This window comes from Gasterosteus aculeatus, chromosome 21 (assembly GCF_964276395.1).
Source record: "Gasterosteus aculeatus chromosome 21, fGasAcu3.hap1.1, whole genome shotgun sequence".
NCBI lineage: Eukaryota > Metazoa > Chordata > Actinopteri > Perciformes > Gasterosteidae > Gasterosteus > Gasterosteus aculeatus.
Genome location: NC_135708.1, coordinates 4,753,693 through 4,773,862, shown reverse-complemented (window position 1 = coordinate 4,773,862; position 20,170 = coordinate 4,753,693). Strand labels below are relative to the sequence as shown.

The window sequence follows — 20,170 nt, the reverse complement described above, 5'->3', positions numbered from 1 at the left end:
CTGGAGAAACGTCCACATAGAATCACCTTGGACCTTCATATCAGCCCTGGACATGGCTGGAGATCAAAGTGACCTACGATGAGTTTGACACACCTGCTTTAGAGCAGAATGAGGATGTACTTTATTGTAATCATTTCTTTCAGCTACAATAACCATGTTATTAAGAGATGGAAAGTTAAAGCCGTTCCTCTTTCTGTCCACGCTGCACAACGCGTGTTTTATTGCATTTAGTGGCAATGCTGCTGCTGTTTGTCTTTTATTTTGGCGGGAAATCCCGTTTAACACTTTCAATACTCCACTTTGTGAGGAGATAAACTCCACCCTGTTATCAAATGTGTGCTTGTGCTTTGTGTCTTTTTGTTGGTGACTTAAGTGTGATATTTGGTGCAGAATGAAAGCTTCAAGTTGCACCTGAAGTAGCGAGCTCAGTAGTTTGTGTTGTTGTGAGACGGCTCTGCGTGAAGGTTAATAAGGTTAATAAAGCAACTTATTCATTACTCATTTCTTTATTTACTCACTTCCTTCTTCAACATGCTGCACCACCAATGTTTCCTCTGTGCTATTGACACAGCAACAGGGCTGTAGAATAAATACAGATATTATGGAGGAAATAGTACAAAAGTCAATAGTACAGCATCTTTAAAAAGGATCAGAGTATTTCATGTCAAAAGAAATAATACAGCGTGTTGAAAGCATCTTTATTTGATGGCCTGTTTAAACATGTAGAGTTGTTTCCAATAAAAGTCATTTATTAACATTAGAGACAAACAATTATATTTCTGTTAAAGTAACACATGGAGTAAATGTTGTAAATGACATTATAGTGAATAAAAACACAAGTAACGCATATTCAATATTTCCTTGAGAGGTTTGCTGAACCATTAAAAAGCTTCTTGTTCAAAACAAAGCTGATTATGTGAAATTAGATTTGATTTCACTCAACAGATTTAGAAAGATTTGAAGTTAAAATGGGCTCAGAAAGAATTACACATTCATATTTTCCTTCTTCACCTTGTTTTTATTATTGCTGATGAAGCGCACACACACATAAGGACACATTTGTCTCATAGGGGGGGACAGATGAAAGAGCGTCTTATAAAATGTCTTCTTGAACACATAAAGATGAAGATTAAAGCCTAATTAGGAGCCAATATCTAAATGATCATCTATTGATTGAAGGAGCACAGCAGCATTAAGCTGAGCTCTTTCACACTTCCATCTGAGTCCCAGAGAGCTGTGGACCCCCCAGAGTCCAGACCAGCTCAGGTACCCCTCACCTGCTCCACCTGCATCTACACCCACATGAACCACCATCAGCTGTACAGACTGAACTATGTGGTGAGCAGAGAGGAAGGTTCTCCACCAGGAGGAGACTCTCCCTCCTGAAGAGGACACAGAGACACTGAGGAACCAGGAGACCAGAACCTGAACCCAGGATAAAGAGGTTCAGTGAATGTGGTGCTGAAGGTGTGGAGGTGGATCAGTGTGTCAGAGGAGACTCTGTAGAAGGACAGAGAGCCAGCAGGACAGTCCACATACACTGCTACTCTACCAGAGGAGGAGGAGGAGGAGGTGATGCGTGTTTCTGTCTTATTGTGATAGACAGAGTAACCTCCATCATAGCAGATCAGACTCCAGGACTGATCATTGGATCCAAACACACAGTCTTTACTGTGTCCTTTCCTCCTGATTCCTCTGTAACTCACTGATACATAAACTCCTCCTCTCCACTCGACCTCCCAGTAACAGCGACCAGTCAGACCAGTTCTACACAGCAGCTGATGATAGACGTCAAATCTGTCTGGATGATCAGGATATGACTGATCCTCCTTCACATGTGTCACTTTCCTGTTGTTGTCAGACAGTTTGAGGTGTTTGTTTACTGTGTTTGTGTCGATTGTGAGTTCACAGGAATCTGATGAGAGAACAAGACACAATACAGCTGCAGTTATTAATCATGTGTTCATCTACTGACACGTTGATGATGACGTCACAGAGGTGAATGAGTGATGTCACAGTGTGAAGATGGTTGAATCTTCATGAATCAAAGCACACTTACACTTCCTCAGACCTGGTCTCAACCATCGGACTCCATCAGGCTCCACCCTGAAAGGAGGAGGGGGGTCAGAGCAGCATGGAGACATGGACATTACATCACTCTCACACACAGCTTTGTCCTTCATGTCCACATGGAGCACCTCTTCTTCTTCTACCACTACTTACAGACGACCACAGACTGTCAGTCAGGCGTCACACAGCGACGAGGTGCTGGAATATATTCATGAAGAAGATGAATGGATAACAAATAAGAAATGGACCTGTCACTGTACTTTCACCAGATGTGAATTCAAACGGGAGAAATGACGTCATGCTACAGATCAAGCTTCATGGGACGTGTGCAAAGGAACATTCACATTAAACTGTTTCATAAAGACAAAGCAGATACAGACCATTCAGTATTCACACAATGTGCATGTTTCCATGTTGTCCCCATTTGTGGACAATGTCTCTCCCTGTGGTTCGCTGGAGTCCCAAAACTTTACAAATGGCTTTGTCACCTTTTCCACACTGATGGATCTTAATGACTTTGTTCCTCATTTGTTCCTGAATGTCTTTGGATCGCAGCCTGATGTCTCGCTTGTGAGGATCTTGTGGTCTACTTCACTTTGTCAGGCAGCTCCTATTTAAGTGATTTCTAGATTGAGAACGGCTGTGGCTGGAGAAATGGAACTGGGCTTTCCAAAGATGTGATGAACCTCACTTCATTTATGTTTTCATCACTTTTTCACACAGGGCCATTTAGGTTTGGATTCTTTTCTCCCCTTAATGATAAAAACTGCATTTTGTGTTTACTTGCGTTATCTGTGTCTAATATTTACATTTGTTTGATGATCTGAAACATTTAAGTGTGACATGCAGGCATGAAAACGGGTCACGGGTGAAAAAGGTGAGAAGGATGTTTCCCCTCCAGGGGTTTTCAGCTGGTTTTGTCCCAGGGACCAACATTCTGAATAGAAAGCCACTGGCCTGTAACCTGGACCTCAAGTTCATAAGAAGAGATTGCGCCAAAGGATCGATCTCTTTCGCCTGACTTCCCGTTAGTGACAGATCGAGACAACACAACGTTGTTTGGTTTCTTTTCTTTCCCTCCAATTCCCAAATTTCAGTCTTAATCTCGCTGGACGAACTCAAGACTCGCGCTCCACTACGTCCCGCTTCCTTTTCCCTTTTGATTTCATTCCTGTTGACTCCAGAGGACCGGAGAGACAGCTGCTCTCTGACCCCCCGCCGCCTCTGTTCCCAACGAGAAGTTCGGACCCCACGGCCGAAATCGCCTTCATCCACTGAGTTTCCCTACGCGGAGCTCAACTGTCCTCAGTCAGCTGGAAGCTGATGACCAACGCCCATCAAACAGTAAGACTGGTTTTCTGGGCAGACTAATTTAGCGTGTTGATCAGAATAGTTCCTTATTTTCTTTTCTTTTCCCGGGTCTCCACCGTGAGATCCGTTTGCCTGTGGTTTCATTTCGTATCGCCAGCCACATCGTTGGTTCTGTAACTGCACACACATGGATCCGACCATCCTGATTCACGTTGCTGATCTACGTTCCGCTGTTCGCGGGACAGAATCTCCTCGCGCCGCGTCTAAGTATCCCCCCCCCTTTTTCGTCCAAGCCGTAGTCCCTAGCAACAGATGGCGTTGCCATAGCAGTGAAATTGTCGTCTTCCTCGTTGCTTTAATACAGGGGTGTCCAAAGTACGGCCCGCGGGCCAACTTGCGGCCTGGGATCCATTTTTTATTGGCCCGCAGCAAATTATAAAAATAGAATGGAATGTGGCCCACACATGAAACTTGCCCTTGACTCTATTGTAGTTATTAGTTTGACCAGTAGGTGGAGCTACTCACTAGCTGCAGTCCTAATGCAGCGTTTCCACAAAAATAATGTTCAAATAAAAAATTTCCGCGACGACAAAATGGCAGAACCAAAGAAACGCAAAATAGCAAGTGAATGCAGAACATTTCAAACATGGTGGGAAAATGAATATTTCTTCAAAGAAGTCAAGGAGAAGTGTGTCTGTTTGATTTGCAATGAAACGGTTGCAGTGATAAAAGAGTCCAATGTACGACGACACTACGAAACCAAGCATCCGACCTTCACGTCCTACACTGCTGCTGAGCGAGAGGACAAAGTCCAGCACATGGCAGCTAACCTGCAGGCTCAACAACAGTACTTTTACCCTGCTAACAACACACAAGAAAACGCTACAATAGCTAGCTATGAGGTAGCTCAACTCATAGCGCGCCGCGGGTGAGACGGTGACTTGGTTAAACAGTGCCTCATTAAAGTCGCTGGAATAATGTGCCCGGAAAAGATGCAGGAATTCAACAACATGAGCATGTCCACAAACACAATTGTGCGTTGAATGGAAGACTTGTCAGCTAACATACAGAATCAAGTGTCACATAAAGCTTGTGCTTTTGACTTTTACTCCATTGCATATGATGAAAGATGCAACAGAACGCCGCACAACTGTTCCTTTCTTTGCGGGGAGTTGACGATAACTTTTGCATCACGGAGGAACTGCTTGATCTTTGGAGTCTAAAGGGCACAACAACGGGTGAGGACATTTTTGAAGCCGTGTCAGGTGCAATTGACAAGATGGAACTTAAATGGGACGAGCTGTGTGGAGTTGCAACGGACGGGGCTCCCGCTATGACAGGCGAGCGCAAAGGAATGGCATCTATGGTGTGCGCCAAGGTGCCAGAGAGTGGAGGCGAGGCTGTAAAATTGCACTGTATCATCCACAGAGAAGCTCTCTGTGCCAAGACAGTCCAGCTTGGCGATGTGATGACCACAGTTGTGAAAACTGTCAACATAATTCGAGCACGAGGGCTCTACCACAGAGAATTAAGCTTTCCTATCTGATGTCGATGCTGAATACGGGGACGTACTCTATCATTGTGACGTGCGCTGGCTTAGTCGCGGCTCCGTGCTGAAGCGGTTTTATTCCCTTACTGCCTTTCTAGTTGATCTTACTGGTCATCTGAACTCACTGAACAAGAGCCTACAAGGCAAAGACCAGCTTGTACCACAACTTTCTGTGCGAAGCTTCGTCTTTTTGAGACACAACTACGCAACTTCAACCTTGCGCACTTCCCTACGCTGTCCGAAATCAAACGTGCTCATCCAAAGGCCGACCTCTCTGCTAAAAAGGGGAAATATGTTTCTGTGATCACAACTCTTATGACACAATTCAATCAGCGCTTCCAAGATGTTTCTGTCATTGAGAAAGAAATCAAGCTGTTCTCAACTCCCTTCCTGCTTGATGCAGAAGAAGTGGAAGAGAGTCTGCAATTAGAACTCATCGAGATGCAGCTCCTCTCCCTACCGGACGTCTACCGGAGATTGGAAAAGGCCAAGTTTCCTCTGATGCGACGCCACGCAAAAAGAATGACCAGTCTGTTTGGCACAACATACATATGCGAGCAAACATTTTCTCTGTGAACTCTGAACAAAAGCAGATTGAGAACCAAAATGAGCGACAGCCGTCTCTGTGATGTCCTTCACATCTCAACCAGCAAACTTACTCGTGACCTGCCAGCCGTCCTTCAGTCCAGAGCAGCATCACTGCTCCCATTAAGTGCAACACTGTTCCCATTGTAGGCGAGTTCAAATATATTACACAGTATTCATGTGTTCAAAAGCCCAATTACCTAATAAATGCAGTCAATTAAAGTTGATAACATTTTCTTAAACACGTTAGCTGATAAATGATTTCCATAAGTAGGTTAAATAAAGCCTTCCCTCTTTATACAGGGCTGTGAAGGGGGTCCCCATCCTGACGAAGAAGCAATCTGAGGATGAGCTGCCAACCCTTTTGTAAAAAAAATGAAAACCCAATAATGGAGACATGTGATTTATGCAGTTTTTTCTGTAAGTATAATAAATTATCAAGCATAATTTACCTACATTTGATTGATTGATTTGTATTACTGTTAATACACTAGAGGTGATATACCTTAACTTTAGTGAGCGGCTCAACCTTTCGCATATTTTTCAGTCTGTGGCCCTCAGTGAAAAAAGTTTGAACCCCCCTGCTTTAATACGTGGAACACTTCCTGCATTTCGCTCTCGCTCGCCCCTCACGTCCAGTAGTCGTATTACACTGTTTAACGTTCCCGTCTTCCTCGGTGGTTTGATTTAACGGTCTCACTTCCGCCCCGCTGCTCTCGCTCGCCCCCTAGTGTGATAACCGGCACTCCGCTTGTTGTTGCGCGCAACCGCACCGCCGTTCCTTCCCTGCACCCCCCTCGTCTCCCCCCCTCTCTCTCTCTCACCCCCTCTGTGCTCACACACACACACACACACACACACACACACACACACACACACACACACACACACACACACACACACACTCTGGTTTTGATTGCTTGTTTAGTGAGTAGGTTTAAAATAAGTGTCATGGGGATTGTTGGTTGCAGTTATAGGTGATCTTGATCGGTGTTCCTGTGAGTTAATAAACCCTGTTATACTTTAAAGAACCGTTTTCCTGTGTTTACTTGTGAATTTATATGGTGGTGACCGTTGACATACATTGCCAGTGCTCGAACTTAACTCCTTCCAACATCTTCACTCTCAAGGAGTGAATATAAATTATGAGACTTGATTTATAGTATTGGTTATTGGTCCCTGTTAGCTCAGGGTGGTGCCCCGTTATTTATTCATTCTGAGAAGTATCTTAGTGATTATTAATAATTCTATTAATGTCCATAAGTTAGTTCCTCATTTGCTAGTAACCTAATACGACCCCCTAGCCGCTCCCAACACTTCTCATCCAACCACAATCACATTCACTCCATCCGGATGGAAACATTTATCTGGATAGGGTGTTTTTGGTATGTTCTGTTCATTTCTACGATATAGTTGATACTAATTCCAGGTCCACCATCAGCTGTTGGTTCTTCACTGAGCGTGTGTGGCCGACTGTCACCTGTAGCTTCAACAAGTCCACTCTTATCATCCAGGGAACCGTCTCTCAGTGCAAAGCACCAAAAGCAGGTGAAGCTGAACTCCTTTAAAACACCAAACGTTCCTCCTGTGATGATCCATCAAGACGCTTTGAACAGATTGTTTCTCTGACTGTTTGTCTCTTAATAATAATGTCTGGACTAAAGGACAAACACACACTGGAGGCAGGGTACCAGCATCTAAACATCCAATTGTTGTTTTTAGTTGTTAAGAGCCCACAAACCTGCAGCGTGACCACGTTGACTCATATCAACCCACCATGATGCCATCAACGTGTCAGGAGACACTGTCCTCTCTTATAACGTGGAGACAAAGCTCCAGAGAAACAAGGTTTTCATCACCTTCCTCCCTGTTCAGGCTCATCCTGGCTACTGATCCTCACTACTTCTGTCTGTGTCGATGGTCTCATGTGGGACACAAACACTTTGATGAGTCTCTGATAGTTTGAGGTCAGCTTGGTGTGTCAGGGTCTTATTAACCAGGCTGACAGTGGGACAGAGAAAAGGTTTCCAGCTCCTCTACAGATTGATGGTCTGTGGCTGCAGCCTCTTCATACCTGAGAGTCTCCAGTCTCCAGTGAGGATCCTCCAGTCCAGCAGACAGCGGCTTCACTCCTGATTCTCCTGGATGATTGTAGCTCAGGTCCAGCTCTCTCAGATGGGAGGGGTTGCAGCTCAGAGCTGAGGCCAGAGAAGCACAGCCTTCCTCTGTGATCAGACAGCCTGACAGCCTGCAGACACACATAATAAGACACATGTCACATGATCTGAGGGAGCTGTGAGGGCTGGAAGGTCACTGCAGTACTGAGATCCTATCAGGTACAGAGGGGTCACATTAACATGGTTACTGACTGGTTTCCAGTCACAACTAAACACCCACTAATGTACATCAACAATCTGATTACATTACTACTAACTCTAGAATTTCAAATATTTACATTATATTGAAAATAAACAAATTTTATGGAAATAGTTGGAAAATACATATTTGATTTAAATCATGCAAGCAGAAAGAATCTTCCGGATGTAAATTAAGACACCAAGTGGACTTTAATTGAATCCTGACCTGAGACTCTCCAGTTCACAGTGTGGACTCTCCAGTCCAGCAGAAAGCAGCTTCACCCCTGAATCCTGCAGGTGGTTGTTACTCAGATCCAGCTCTCTCAGACTAGAGGACTGGGAGCTGAGAACTGAGGACAGAACGTCACAGCTTCTCTCTGAGAGGTTACAGCCAATAAGTCTGAAGAGAAAACAATCAACAAGAAAAATAACATTGATGTTAAAATGAAATCCTATTTCATATAAAATCAGTTAAGTGTTTATACAAGTACTAGTGTAGACTACACTACTAAAAAAGGAAAGTGATTAAAAAGGATCTTTATTTGCTAATTTAATGTCAGTTACCATCTACAACTTAAATGAGCAACCATGAAACTCTAAGCAGATTTTCACTGAAGCGCCAGAAATCCAAGTTTCAGTCTCTTTTACACCTCTGATTTTCCTCAATGAACCATATTAAAATAACATTACACAGCATGAATAAGAGGATTAATAGGACGACCCTGTGATGATTTATTGTGAGCCAACATTGTGTTTTCATTCCCTCCGTATCAAATGTGTTGGTTCCACAAGAATCCGATGATGTGATGGAAACATAAACAGATTTTTGTCCCTAGTTTAGTCTCTTAGATTAGATCTTCTGGCTCCATAGACAAGGTTCATCTTCTGGTGAAAAAAAGGTTTTTATAAGGTCTGAAATCTTGATGAACAATGATGATGTTCATGCTGTGGAGTAGATAGTTTTAGTCAGTGATTCCCAAAGTGTGGGCGGCGGCCCCCTGGTGGGCCGCGAGAGGTCATTTACAGTACATAAATAAAAAGTTTTAAATTTTAAATTTTGAAAAGTTTGAAATAGATATAAAAATATTTATGATGTGGCACACTAGTTGTTTGAAACATTAGTTGATGAAGCACAAACAATTTAAACGGGCAGATTAATAAAACAATAAGGCTCTCGCTGGAAAAGGCTGCTTTTGTCCGCCTGTCGTTGTTCAACAAACGGGGCGCTGGAGATATGGAGCTGCTTTCAGGGCGCGTCGGAGAAACAAAGCTTGTAGCTGGTTGTCATCTACGCTCCACTACGGTTACATAAAGGTGGCGTTTGTGTTTTGACAACGTTTCATCTCATAATTTAGACTTTCTATCCGCTTTCTTCAGTGCGGAAATGGGCTTCTATAGTTGTGTGAATGCATCACTCCAGCCAATCCAAAGACGGGGTTTGTAACCAATCAGGTGCAGAGACCATGGTGACTGGCTCCGTCCCCAGCGAGCGCGTAGAAAACTCCTTCGACCGCGAGCAGAGACTAACCTCGCGAGCGAGGAAGTTCACGCTCCGTGAGGGAGCAAGTATCTCGCGCGAGGCAGACTTTTGCCTGCGGATGTTTGATTTAAGCGAGCGCATCAACCTGATTTGCGCTCTCGAATTTTGTGTCAGTCGATGATTTGCCGCCATAAACTGCAGTATCTTATGCGCCTTATTGTGCGGAAAACATGGCACATGAGCTCCGGAGAAAATGGTATACAAAACATACATTGTCGGTTAAAACATTTTAATCGGTTAAATTATTAAGGTCATTTAATCATTATGTTTTCATCAGAGTTGTAATTAAAGGTTTAGGTGGGCCGCAAAAGATTTTCAAATTTGGTCACGGCATTCTGGAGGTTGGGAACCGCTGGTTTAAGACATTCAGACAAACAAAACTTAATCTGACCTCAGAGTCTCCAGTTCACAGTGTGGACTCTTCAATCCAGCAGACAGCAGCTTCACTCCTGAATCCTGCAGGTGGTTGTTACTCAGATCCAGCTCTCTCAGACTAGAGGACTGGGAGCTGAGAACTGAGGACAGAGCGTCACAGCTTCTCTCTGAGAGGTTACAGCCACTCAGTCTGAAGAGAAGGATGAAAAAGAAGCAGAAAGTATAAAAGATGGCGGCATGTTTCAGTTCTGATGTATGAATCTAACTCTCTCTGTACTTACAGAACTTTGTTGGAGGCTTTGACCACTGGCAGCAGCCTCAGAAGAGCCTCCTCTGAAGCAAAGTATTTCTTCAGGTCAAACACCTCCAGATCTTCTTCTGATGACAGTAAGATGAAGACCAGAGCTGACCACTGAGCAGGAGACAGTTTATCTGTGGAGAGACGTCCTGATCTAAGGGATTCTTGGATCTCCTTCACTAGAGAACCATCATTCAGTTCATTCAGACAGTGGAACAGATTAATGCTTTTCTCTGGAGACACATCCTCACTGATATTCTCCTTGATGTACTGGACTGTCTCCTGATTGGTCTGTGAGCGACTTCCTGTCTGTGTCAGCAGACCTCGTAGGAGAGTCTGATTGGTCTCCAGGGAAAGACCCAGGAGGAAGCGGAGGAACAAGTCCAGGTGTCCATTAGGACTCTGTAAGGCCTCGTCCACAGCACTTTGGTAGAGACGCATTGGTTCAGGTTTGTCTCCAAAGACTTTAGACCACAGGGAGGTTGTTTGTTCTTCTGACAGCAGATTGACACCAGAGCTGAAGAAGGTCAGATGGACATGAAGAGCAGCCAGAAACTCCTGAACACTCAGATGGACGAAGCAGAACACCTTGTGCTGGTACAGTCCTCTCTCTACTCTAAAGATCTGAGTGAACACTCCTGAGTACACTGAGGCTGCTCTGATATCGATGCCACACTCTGTCAGGTCGGATTCATAGAAGATCAGGTTGCCTTTCTGCAGCTGATCAAAGGCCAGTTTTCCCAGAGACTCGATCATCTTCCTGCTCTCTGGACTCCAGTGTGGATCCGTCTCAGCTCCTCCATCGTACTTGACCTTCTTCACTTTGGACTGAACCACCAGGAAGTGGATGTACATCTCAGTCAGGGTCTTGGGCAGCTCTCCTCCCTCTCTGGTCTTCAACACCTCCTCCAGAACTGTAGCAGTGATCCAGCAGAAGACTGGGATGTGGCACATGATGTGAAGGCTTCGTGAGGTCTTGATGTGAGAGATGATCTTGCTGGCCTGCTCCTCATCTCTGAACCTCTTCCTGAAGTACTCCTCCTTCTGGGGGTCGGTGAACCCTCTGACCTCTGTCACCATGCCAACACACTCAGGAGGGATCTGATTGGCTGCTGCAGGTCGTGTGGTGATCCAGAGGCGAGCAGAGGGAAGCAGCTTCCCCCTGATGAGGTTTGTGAGGAGCACATCCACTGAGGCCGACTCTGTGACGTCAGTCAGGATCTCATTGTTGTGGAAGTCCAGAGGAAGTCGACACTCATCCAGACCGTCAAAGATGAACACAACCTGGAACTCTTCAAAACTGCAGATTCCTGCTGCTCTGGTTTCACTGAAGAAGTGATGAACAAGTCCCACCAAGCTGAACTTCTTTTCTCTCAGCACATTCAGCTCTCTGAAGGTGAATGGAAATGTGAACTGTATGTCCTGGTGGTCTTTGTCTTCAGCCCAGTCCAGAGTGAACTTCTGTGTTAAGACTGTTTTCCCAATGCCAGCCACTCCCTTAGTCATCACGGTTCTGATTGGTTCCTCTCCTCCAGCTGAGGCTTTGAGGAGGTCTTCTTGTCTGATGGTTTTTTCTGGTCTGGCTGGTTTCCTGGATGCTGTTTCAATCTGTCTGACCTCATGTTCTTCATTGACCTCTGCAGTCCCCCCCTCTGTGATGTAGAGCTCTGTGTAGATCTCATTCAGAAGGGTTGGGTTTCCTGCTTTAGCGATCCCCTCAAACACACACTGGAACTTCTTCTTCAGGTTGGATTTGAGTTCACGCTGACAAACTGCAGCAGGAAGTCCTGGATGAAGACAACAAATAAGATCAATGAGTCACAGAATAGATTTCAACATGCCCTTTCCTCAGAGAATAACTATGAATATATTCTGTCCATCTCTGGAGACATTAGTGAAGGTCTCATGTATCAGCATGGTAAGTCTGTAGAGAAATCCTCTTACTGCTCTGCAGACGCTCAGCCAGCTCCTCCTGCTTCATTCTCCTCAGGAAGTGCACTGAGATCTTCACAAAGGCCTCTCTGCTCCTCCTCTGCTCTTCATCCAGCACCTCCTCATCCTCTTTCTCTAAGCATTCTGGGTAATCTGAACTCATAAACTTCTGGATCTTCTTCAGCTCGTTCTTCACAAAAGTGAGGATGTTCTCCTCCAGCAGCTGGAACAGAACATTCTGTGAATGACACCAACTAGAACATGGAAGCCACCATCAGGTCCATGTTGGACAGACGGACAATCCACTGGTCTACAAAGTGCAGCATGGAGATGATGGTGAACTGAGAGATGTAAAAGTAGTTGTTCATGTACACACCATGAAGATGTAGTCCAGGTGTGTTTGATGCTGCTGGGCAGACGGACCTGTGGGAACCTCTGAGCTCTTCTGGTCCTCTCTGTGGAGGAACATGAACCATCAGCTCACATGGTGTTTGGACCATCAACACCAATACAACATTGGGTAAAGATATTGGCTTCTGTCATGATTGATCATGATGAAAACAAGATGCTGAAGACTGTCGATGATGACGGACAGTTTATTAGTTGAGTGACAGTTAGTCATCAGTTTCATCTGGTTTTAGTTCCTACTGTGGGTCATAAAAAACGTCTGCAGACCTCTGCATCTGGTACAAAGTCCTATGGAACTACTCCAAACCTCTTTGGTACGTCCCCTGACCTCTAGAAGTCTCCTTAGATCTTCTGAAACTGGTCTTTCTTGGACCTTTTCACAGAGTCTACTGACGATACTTTGTCCAAACCTCTGCATGGAGTCCAGAGACCACGTCAGCTGGTCCACAGAGCACTGAGTTTATTCTTATCACATGCCAAATCTGGTCTGCGGGGGGTCCAGTGCGCTGGATGACTTTACTATTGTGAGAATTACAGAAAGACACAAATTGCTTTTCTATAAAAGTAGCTGCTATTCCTAATCAGTCCACTGGGGGTTGCACTCTGTGAGTGAGCACGTGTGTTAGACCAGGGGGACCAGGGGCCTCATTTATAAAAGCTTGCGTAAGATTTGCTCCAGAAGTGGCGTACGGATGAAACGTAGGACGTGCGTACGCACAGAAACATTCTTACTTATAAAACGTCCTACACTACGTTTTCCCTTAATAAATCACAATCACTTCTAAATGCAGCACAGCTTTTGCGGCTTCATGTCACGCCCATAGTTGCCCATATATAGTCTGTGGAACGCCCACAAATTAATATTCATCGATTGCGAAATCATGACACTGAGAGGAAAACGAAGAAACGTAACTTCACTCAGTGTGAAGTGGAAATGATCATTGGGAGCTGGGAATGAGAAGTAAGATGCTCTTTGGAGGACACAGTGTGGACATCACTGATGCCAACAAGGCACCTGAGGGGCGAAACGTTGCAGAGCAACGCTGCAGCCTCACGACCTCGGACCGAAATAAAGAAAAACTGGTCTGACATCAAAGTGGAGGCAAAAAAGCGTTTAGCGCGCCATCGCCAACGTGTGTCTGCCCGGGGGGGAAAGGGACACCGGAGCTGTCCCCTCCTGATGAGAGACTGGTGGCAGTGATTGGGGATCGGGGACAGGGTCTGGGCCAACATCGGCGTCAGGGGTTCGAGGCACGTTTGGAAGCTGTGCCACATTATGTAGCACAGCACACGCAGCACGATGTTTCACACCTTTTCAGGAGTAAACAACAACCTCCCTCCAGTGCAGTCGAGGCAGCGCCATCTGCCCTTAAACAGGCCGATGGTGCGCTGCACTACAGCGCCAATCCTTCCATGTGCCACATCTTCTAAGAGCGAAGATCAGCCATCAGCGTCATTACGCATTGTGACGGCATCATGGCGTTTTATTACCGTCCATCTGATTGCATCTGACAAGCAACAGCTGTGTTTAGAGAATGAATTTAATAACGTGCCGATATTATTGCAGAACATATTTCACTTTTCTTTTTGAAAATGTGTTAATTTGTATTTCTGTTTGTTTTACGCTGCAGATCAAACGGGTGTTTGTGTTATTTATGAGAGGCAGTATTGTCATTTCTTTTACAACTGTCTAGTTTTACACACTTTCACACACGTTTGCGTGTTTCTTGCATTTGCCGACGGTTCTCATTTCACCCGTTTTTGTGCGTACGCGTGGGTCCGAGCTTGCATGAAGGACATTTTTCCGTCAAGTTTGCTTTTTATAAATACCAATTATTGCGTGGAGAGCGGTGTACGCCTTCTTTTGTGCGTACGCAACGTTTATAAATGAGGCCCCTGGTCCTTCACCAACGCAGTGCTGGTAGATCACCTAACATTGAAGAAAGAAGCACGTCAGGTCACCACGCATGCCTCAGTGCAAGTCATGGAGTGAGGTAACGACCAAGAACGTCTGCAGTAACTTATTGTAGCTTGTTTCTTTACATGGATTCGTTTTGTGCTCCCGGTCTGCAGCGCTGTTGTTCCCTTGGTTACCGCTGCTGCTCGTTGTCATTATTCGGGCGATCGCCATGACTTGGATTGAAGCGTTGATGACAAGTAGCTTGCGAGCTGATAAAGTGTGGGCTCCCCTGTGTTAGACCTTTTAGACCACAGCGTTCCTCCAGGCAGCAGCGCCCGCTTGGAAATGACGGCCCCCCGTCGACCGGACCATCAATTAAGATTTTACTGGTCCGGCCCACTTGAGATCAAAGTGGACAGTATCTGACCCAAACCTAAGATGAGTTTGACACCCTGGAGTTAGATGAAGATAATGAGTTCTGTCATGATGGATCGTCATGGAAACGACACGTTAAACAATGAACAAATTTATGTAATTCATGACTGAGGATCAGAACAGTTCTTCATCTGTTTAAGAACTTACTCTGGGTCATGAGAACGGCGTCCATCTTTGAAGTTAAACAGACGACCAATAGACTGATCACTCTTCATGGACACACATCTGGGTTCAGGTCCAGATTGCAGACCAGGTTCAGGATCAGGTCCAGCTCCAGGTCCTGGTCTCTGATGGATCCTGGTTACACATGTATGTATTAAATGTATTGATCACAACATTAAAGCTACTCTCACATCGGGAATTAAGAATTAAAGCAAATAAAGCGTCTGTCTATGTCTAGCTGTATCTCACCCTTTTGTTGTGACACAATACTAATCATGGTTATTATTATCTTCTATCTTTCATCGTAGGCGTTGGACAACAGTACTTTCTGATTGATGTTGTCTTCTTGGACAGATGCGAATACTTCCAAAGCCATTCTATTGTCTCTCAATCACAACAATGTGAGCGTGATGATGTCTGGGCCGTGGTGACTGATAATGCTGCTCACTGTCTGAAGGAATACAGGAGGCTCTGAGAGGAGTGTTGCCCAACAGCGTACATGTAACCTGCCTCTGCCATGTCATCACGCTGGTGGCTGAGACCTGGCAGCTCTGCAAATCATTCTCCATTGTGACATGGATGAGATCTGCCTGCTAGAAAGACAAGATGGGTGCGCTTCCTCATCAGCAAGGAGTTTGTGCAAGCTCAGGCTTCGAGTTGCACTTGGAATTGAAGTTTACAATGTTTTTGATATTTACACCACATGTTTTATTGTTTACTGCACGGGCTGTTGCAATTGTTATGTACCTTTGTTAGTAGATATTGACAGGAGTATTCTTACTTAGTTTGATCTTACAAAGAACTAACGGCATTTTTTGTTCAGTCATGTATTTTGTTTAATTTAAACCATCAAATCAGAATTTTTTTTTGAATAACTGTTCTGTTTGGACACACAAGAAAAATATTGCCATGTTTTTATCATGCAGCATGTTTTTGCCTGAAATAAGGTTCTATGTTCGGAAGTTTTCAGTTTTAACTTAATATATTGTCTACATTTTAGTTCTTAATTTACTGTCTCTGGGTTAAATTTGTGTAAAATGTTAAAAACCGAATTCTCAAATATTAAAAGACAAAAAAAAATTGTGGGGAGAAAAGTAAACCGGAATTTGAGAAAAAATTAAACAGATTTTATAGGGCCCTACTTACTCTGTGTCATAAGAACGGCGTCCTTCGTAGAAGTTAATCAGACGATAAATAGACCGATCACTCTTCATGGACAAACATCTGGGTTCAGGAGACTTTCCTCTCTGCTGATGTGAACTGAAAGAAACACTGAGATTACATCATCACATCATCATCTAATCATGAAGCATCAGCTCACATGGTGTCCGTCCTCACAGAGACCAAAACAAGGTAAAGGTCCATGACGTGAGGTCTGGATGTGGACCACATGACTCCCTGTAGTGGTTTAGGTCTACTGGTCCTGCTGGTCCCACTGACAATCAACAGCTCAGTCTTTCAGCTCACTGTTTTCTTCACCAGTCAGTTTGGTTTAGTCCCAACAGGTCTCACCAAGTCCTCCATGGAGCTCTCCCTCCCTCACTGGACACTGCTGAAGGGCCCTGGAGCAAGAAACCCAGAACCTCCACCAGAGAGTCTGGTAGAAACACCTCATCATCAGCCTGAGACCCTCACCTTGCATCTACAGAGGGACCAACGTCTTTGAAGACTATAGGAAGATGCATAGACCGGTTACTCTTCATGGACACACAGCTGGGTCCAGGTCCAGGTCCTGGTCTCTGATGGGTCCTGGTCACACACATAGAAGCAGAGTCAGTGAGTCAGAGACGTTGGGACATGGAGACGGGTGGAGGACAGTTGGAGATGGTCCTCTCACCTCTGAGCTTTGGTCTGGCTGTCATGTTCCCCACACAGAGGGGCTTCAGAGGGAGGGACTCCGTCCTCTGGGTCCTCAGCGGGATTCATAGCAGAGTCCACACCGTCACACCTTCACACCAACCTGCTGGGAGAGCTCACACGTTATTATCTTCATCAGGACAAACACACAGAGCTCATTCACCTCAACACTAAAACTCTCATGGGACACTTTGTGTTGTTGTCTTGAGACAACGTGTCAAGAGACGTCATTTTAAATTCTCATCCTATAAATGTTGTGTTTCTTTTAAGCGCTTTCCTTGGGCAGGAGGCAGCGGTCCATCAGGACGTTATTTATGTTAAATCACTATATAGGCCACTAAAACTCAGCATGCAGAATGACAACATGAGATATGTATAGTTTTATAATATCAATATTATAAGTAAGTATAGGTGGAAGGGAACCAAAAGTGTGGTGCAAAGATCAGTCCTGTAAAACCAAACAAAAGGTTGTTTATACTCAAACCATACAACATATTTTATATTAGTAATATTTCTATTATGGACCTTGTATCCATCCATCCATCCATCCATCTTCAATCGCTTATCCGGGGTCGGGTCGCGGGGGGAACAGCTTCCCCGGAGTAGAATAGAGTCCACCCCCTATCCAGGAGTTTGGTTCCAGAGCCGAGGCTGTGCGTAGAGATAAGCCCCACCAGATCCAACTGATAACGCTCCACCTCCCGCACAAGCTCCGGCTCCTTCCCCCCCAGAGAGGTTACGTTCCACGTCCCCAGAGCCAGCATCTGCCGCCCAGGTCTGTTCCGTCTAGACCCCCCACTGTCACTGCCACCCTTGTAGCAGCGCACCCGACCCCATCGGTTTCCTCCACAGGTGGTGAGCCCATGGGGAGTAGAGTGTTGGGCTGCCGCGTCACTCCTTCGGGCTGTGCCCGGCTGGGCTCCGCGGTAAACCCGGCCACCAGACGCTCGCTGTCGGGCCCTCCATCTGGGCCTGGCTCCAAATGGGGGCCCCGGGCTTCCTCCGGGCCGGGTAACTCCTTCCCTCTTCCGTTTTTTCATGGGGGTCTTGAACCATTCTTAGTCTGGCCCCTCGCCTGAGACCACTTTGCCAAGGGTAACCCTACCAGGAGCACAAGGCTCCCGACAACACAGCCCTCAGGTTCATAGGGACACACAAACCTCTCCACCACGATAAGGTGACGGTTCCCAGAGAGGACCTTGTATGTATATATATATATATATATATATATATATATATATTTCCAACTTTAGCGAACTGTAAACGTCGTACGTTCGATACCCGCTCACTCCTCTCTCATAACAAACAGGGACGTCCGACTTTTAGCGGAGTCTAAATTATCTTCCGTATTTCCGAGTCCGAAATAAATAGAACTTCTAGGGAGATAAAATACATTCCGGGTGGTATTTATTACGTAGTTATCGTGATTAGTAACGATTGAAAAGTTCTTCTCTCTTTATTGAACCAGTATTGGCAATTTCTCAACGAGGAGAGACGCTGCAGAATCGGCGGCGGCTTTGCGCATGCGCGCGTTGATTTCAGCCTGCACGTGACGTGTGTCTCCTCTGACTGCAGCTGGACTGCTGCGAGCCGCCAGGTTCCTGCTTCAGTGACGTCACGCCACGTCAGACACCACAGAAGTCTCCAATAAAACCAGATAAGGTCGCTGGTCGCTTTTGACCAGAAGTCGCCAAGAGGGTTTATAAAGTCAATGTACCAAACAACGCAGGAGCCTGCGCATGCGCATATCTCAAGTCATCATTTCGACGTTCTTTTTTTTTGTGGCGGAAATGGACTTCCATAAAAATCACCGTAACTAGCAGAAAGAAACCTGTCGGCGGACCTGACAAGCGCCGCTTCAAGCCTTTGCGCATTAACTCTGCGCAGACATGATCCCCTTGAGTATCGCGACGTGCTAGTTTAGCCGCTACAGCAACAACTAGCCAGTAACCGCAGATTCCATTTCAACAATAAAGATACAAACTTCTCAGTAGTAAATGAATTCACGTTTCAACTGCTCTATGCTGTGTTTACTCAGGTCGGTGATGTTTTAACGTGTGTAGTGGAATAAATAAAACATATTCCGGTGGTGGCTGTGTGGCAACGAACAACACTCTGAACGGCGGCCGCCATTTTGTTATGCGTACACGCCGTCTGCGCATACATGCCGCTTCCCACGTGATCCCGTTTTACCTTCAGCAGGAAAAGTAGAAGGCAAAAATGCCACCTAAGAAAAAGATGAAACCTCTCGCTGACCAGAAGACTATTGCATCTGTATGTTCTGCTCCATGTGCCTCTGCACCCTCCCTGACTTTGATCCGCCTCCCGACAGTTCTGCTTAGTATTAAAATATAAACACGCACACTTAAGCCTAGTTTATGCTTCTGCGTTTCAGTTTGTTGTCTGTTCCAGTTTAGACTTCTGGAGAAAGACAAACTTCCTTTTACCCTTTTAAACTCAGGGTTAGGGTTAGGTTTGTTAAAATGCTCATCCTATAAATGTCGTGTTTTTCAAGATGAATGTTATCACTCTTCTTCCAGCAGATGGAGCTGTGCTGTTTCTCCTCGTCAGAGTCCAAAAGTCAGTAAAACACAGACCAGTAAGGTGACCTGTAGCTGTCCTGATGGAAACACTGTGGTTACCATGGTAACATGGGGAAGCTTTCTCCTGATGGGACGCTTCACTTCACCATGTGATCAGTTAGTAAAAGGTCGACTACAACCTGCTGATCAATGAGAGAAAAACTGAAGACTAAAGAAAACAAACACAGTCAAACACTAAAAAGTGACTAAATGTGTTTAAAGCAGATGAAGAAATGAACATGAAGCTTTGTGGACTTAAAGGACTGAAGCAGCAGGTGAGACAAACAGAGCGTCTCTCAGGTGTGTTTCAGGAACAAAGGCCCAGGTGAGCTCTGTGGTCCCTGCTGGGTCCTAGTGCCCCTCCGTCTGCTACCTTCCCCTCCTCATCAGTAACAGTCCTCACAGACCCCAGATCAGACTGAGCTCCTCTTCTTCATCACAGCGTCATCATTCAGACTAACAGCAGCTCCTCTCTGCCTGCTCACACAGGCGCCATCTTGTTTCCCAGCTTTAAACAATCACACCTTCACGACCATCAATGATGTCATTCAACCAATCACAGCTGCACTTACTGAGCTCGTAAACATGAACTTCCTCAGTGAGCAGCTCTCTTCTGTCCTCAGCAGGTCCGTGTAGAAAAGGAGCTCCGTGCTTCACTTCAGCTTCCATCAGACGGAGTGAAGTGACTTCTTATCAGCTTCTTATCTTTTATCACAGAGGGTGGGTCCTCACGTCAAGTCCAAAGTCTGACTGGTTTACTGATTCTCAGTGTGAGATGTGTTAACCGGGTCAAAGGTCCTCGTGAACAG

At 45.4% G+C, this 20,170-nt stretch overlaps 1 protein-coding gene and 1 long non-coding RNA gene across 2 annotated transcripts in view; one reads left to right on the top strand and one right to left on the bottom strand.

Moving 5' to 3' along the window:
- LOC144390375 (uncharacterized) overlaps positions 1-20,170 on the top strand; it is a 91,506-nt gene that overhangs the window by 32,980 nt on the left and 38,356 nt on the right. The gene's annotated exons all lie outside the window — the stretch shown is intronic.
- On the bottom strand, positions 998-20,107 carry LOC144390330 (NACHT, LRR and PYD domains-containing protein 3-like). The gene is made up of 12 exons (XM_078096838.1): positions 19,934-20,107; positions 16,760-16,885; positions 16,558-16,671; positions 16,069-16,182; positions 14,908-15,057; positions 12,394-12,472; positions 12,030-12,240; positions 10,069-11,872; positions 9,804-9,977; positions 7,590-7,763; positions 2,060-2,106; positions 998-1,915 (listed from the first exon to the last, which is right to left on the bottom strand). The coding sequence occupies exons 2-12, from the start codon at positions 16,846-16,848 to the stop codon at positions 1,332-1,334; spliced, it is 3,540 nt and encodes a 1,179-aa protein (XP_077952964.1). The 5' UTR covers positions 16,849-16,885; positions 19,934-20,107; the 3' UTR covers positions 998-1,331.

Coding starts and splice junctions, on each gene's coding strand:
- LOC144390330 (XM_078096838.1), bottom strand. CDS start 16,848: ATGAATCCCGCTGAGGACCCAGAGGACGGAGTCCCTCCCTCTGAAGCC. Junction 9,978..10,068: donor AAAGCCTCCAACAAAGTTCT/GTAAGTACAGAG, acceptor CCTTCTCTTCAG/ACTGAGTGGCTGTAACCTCT. Junction 2,107..7,589: donor TGGAGACTGGAGACTCTCAG/GTATGAAGAGGC, acceptor TCCTCCTTTCAG/GGTGGAGCCTGATGGAGTCC.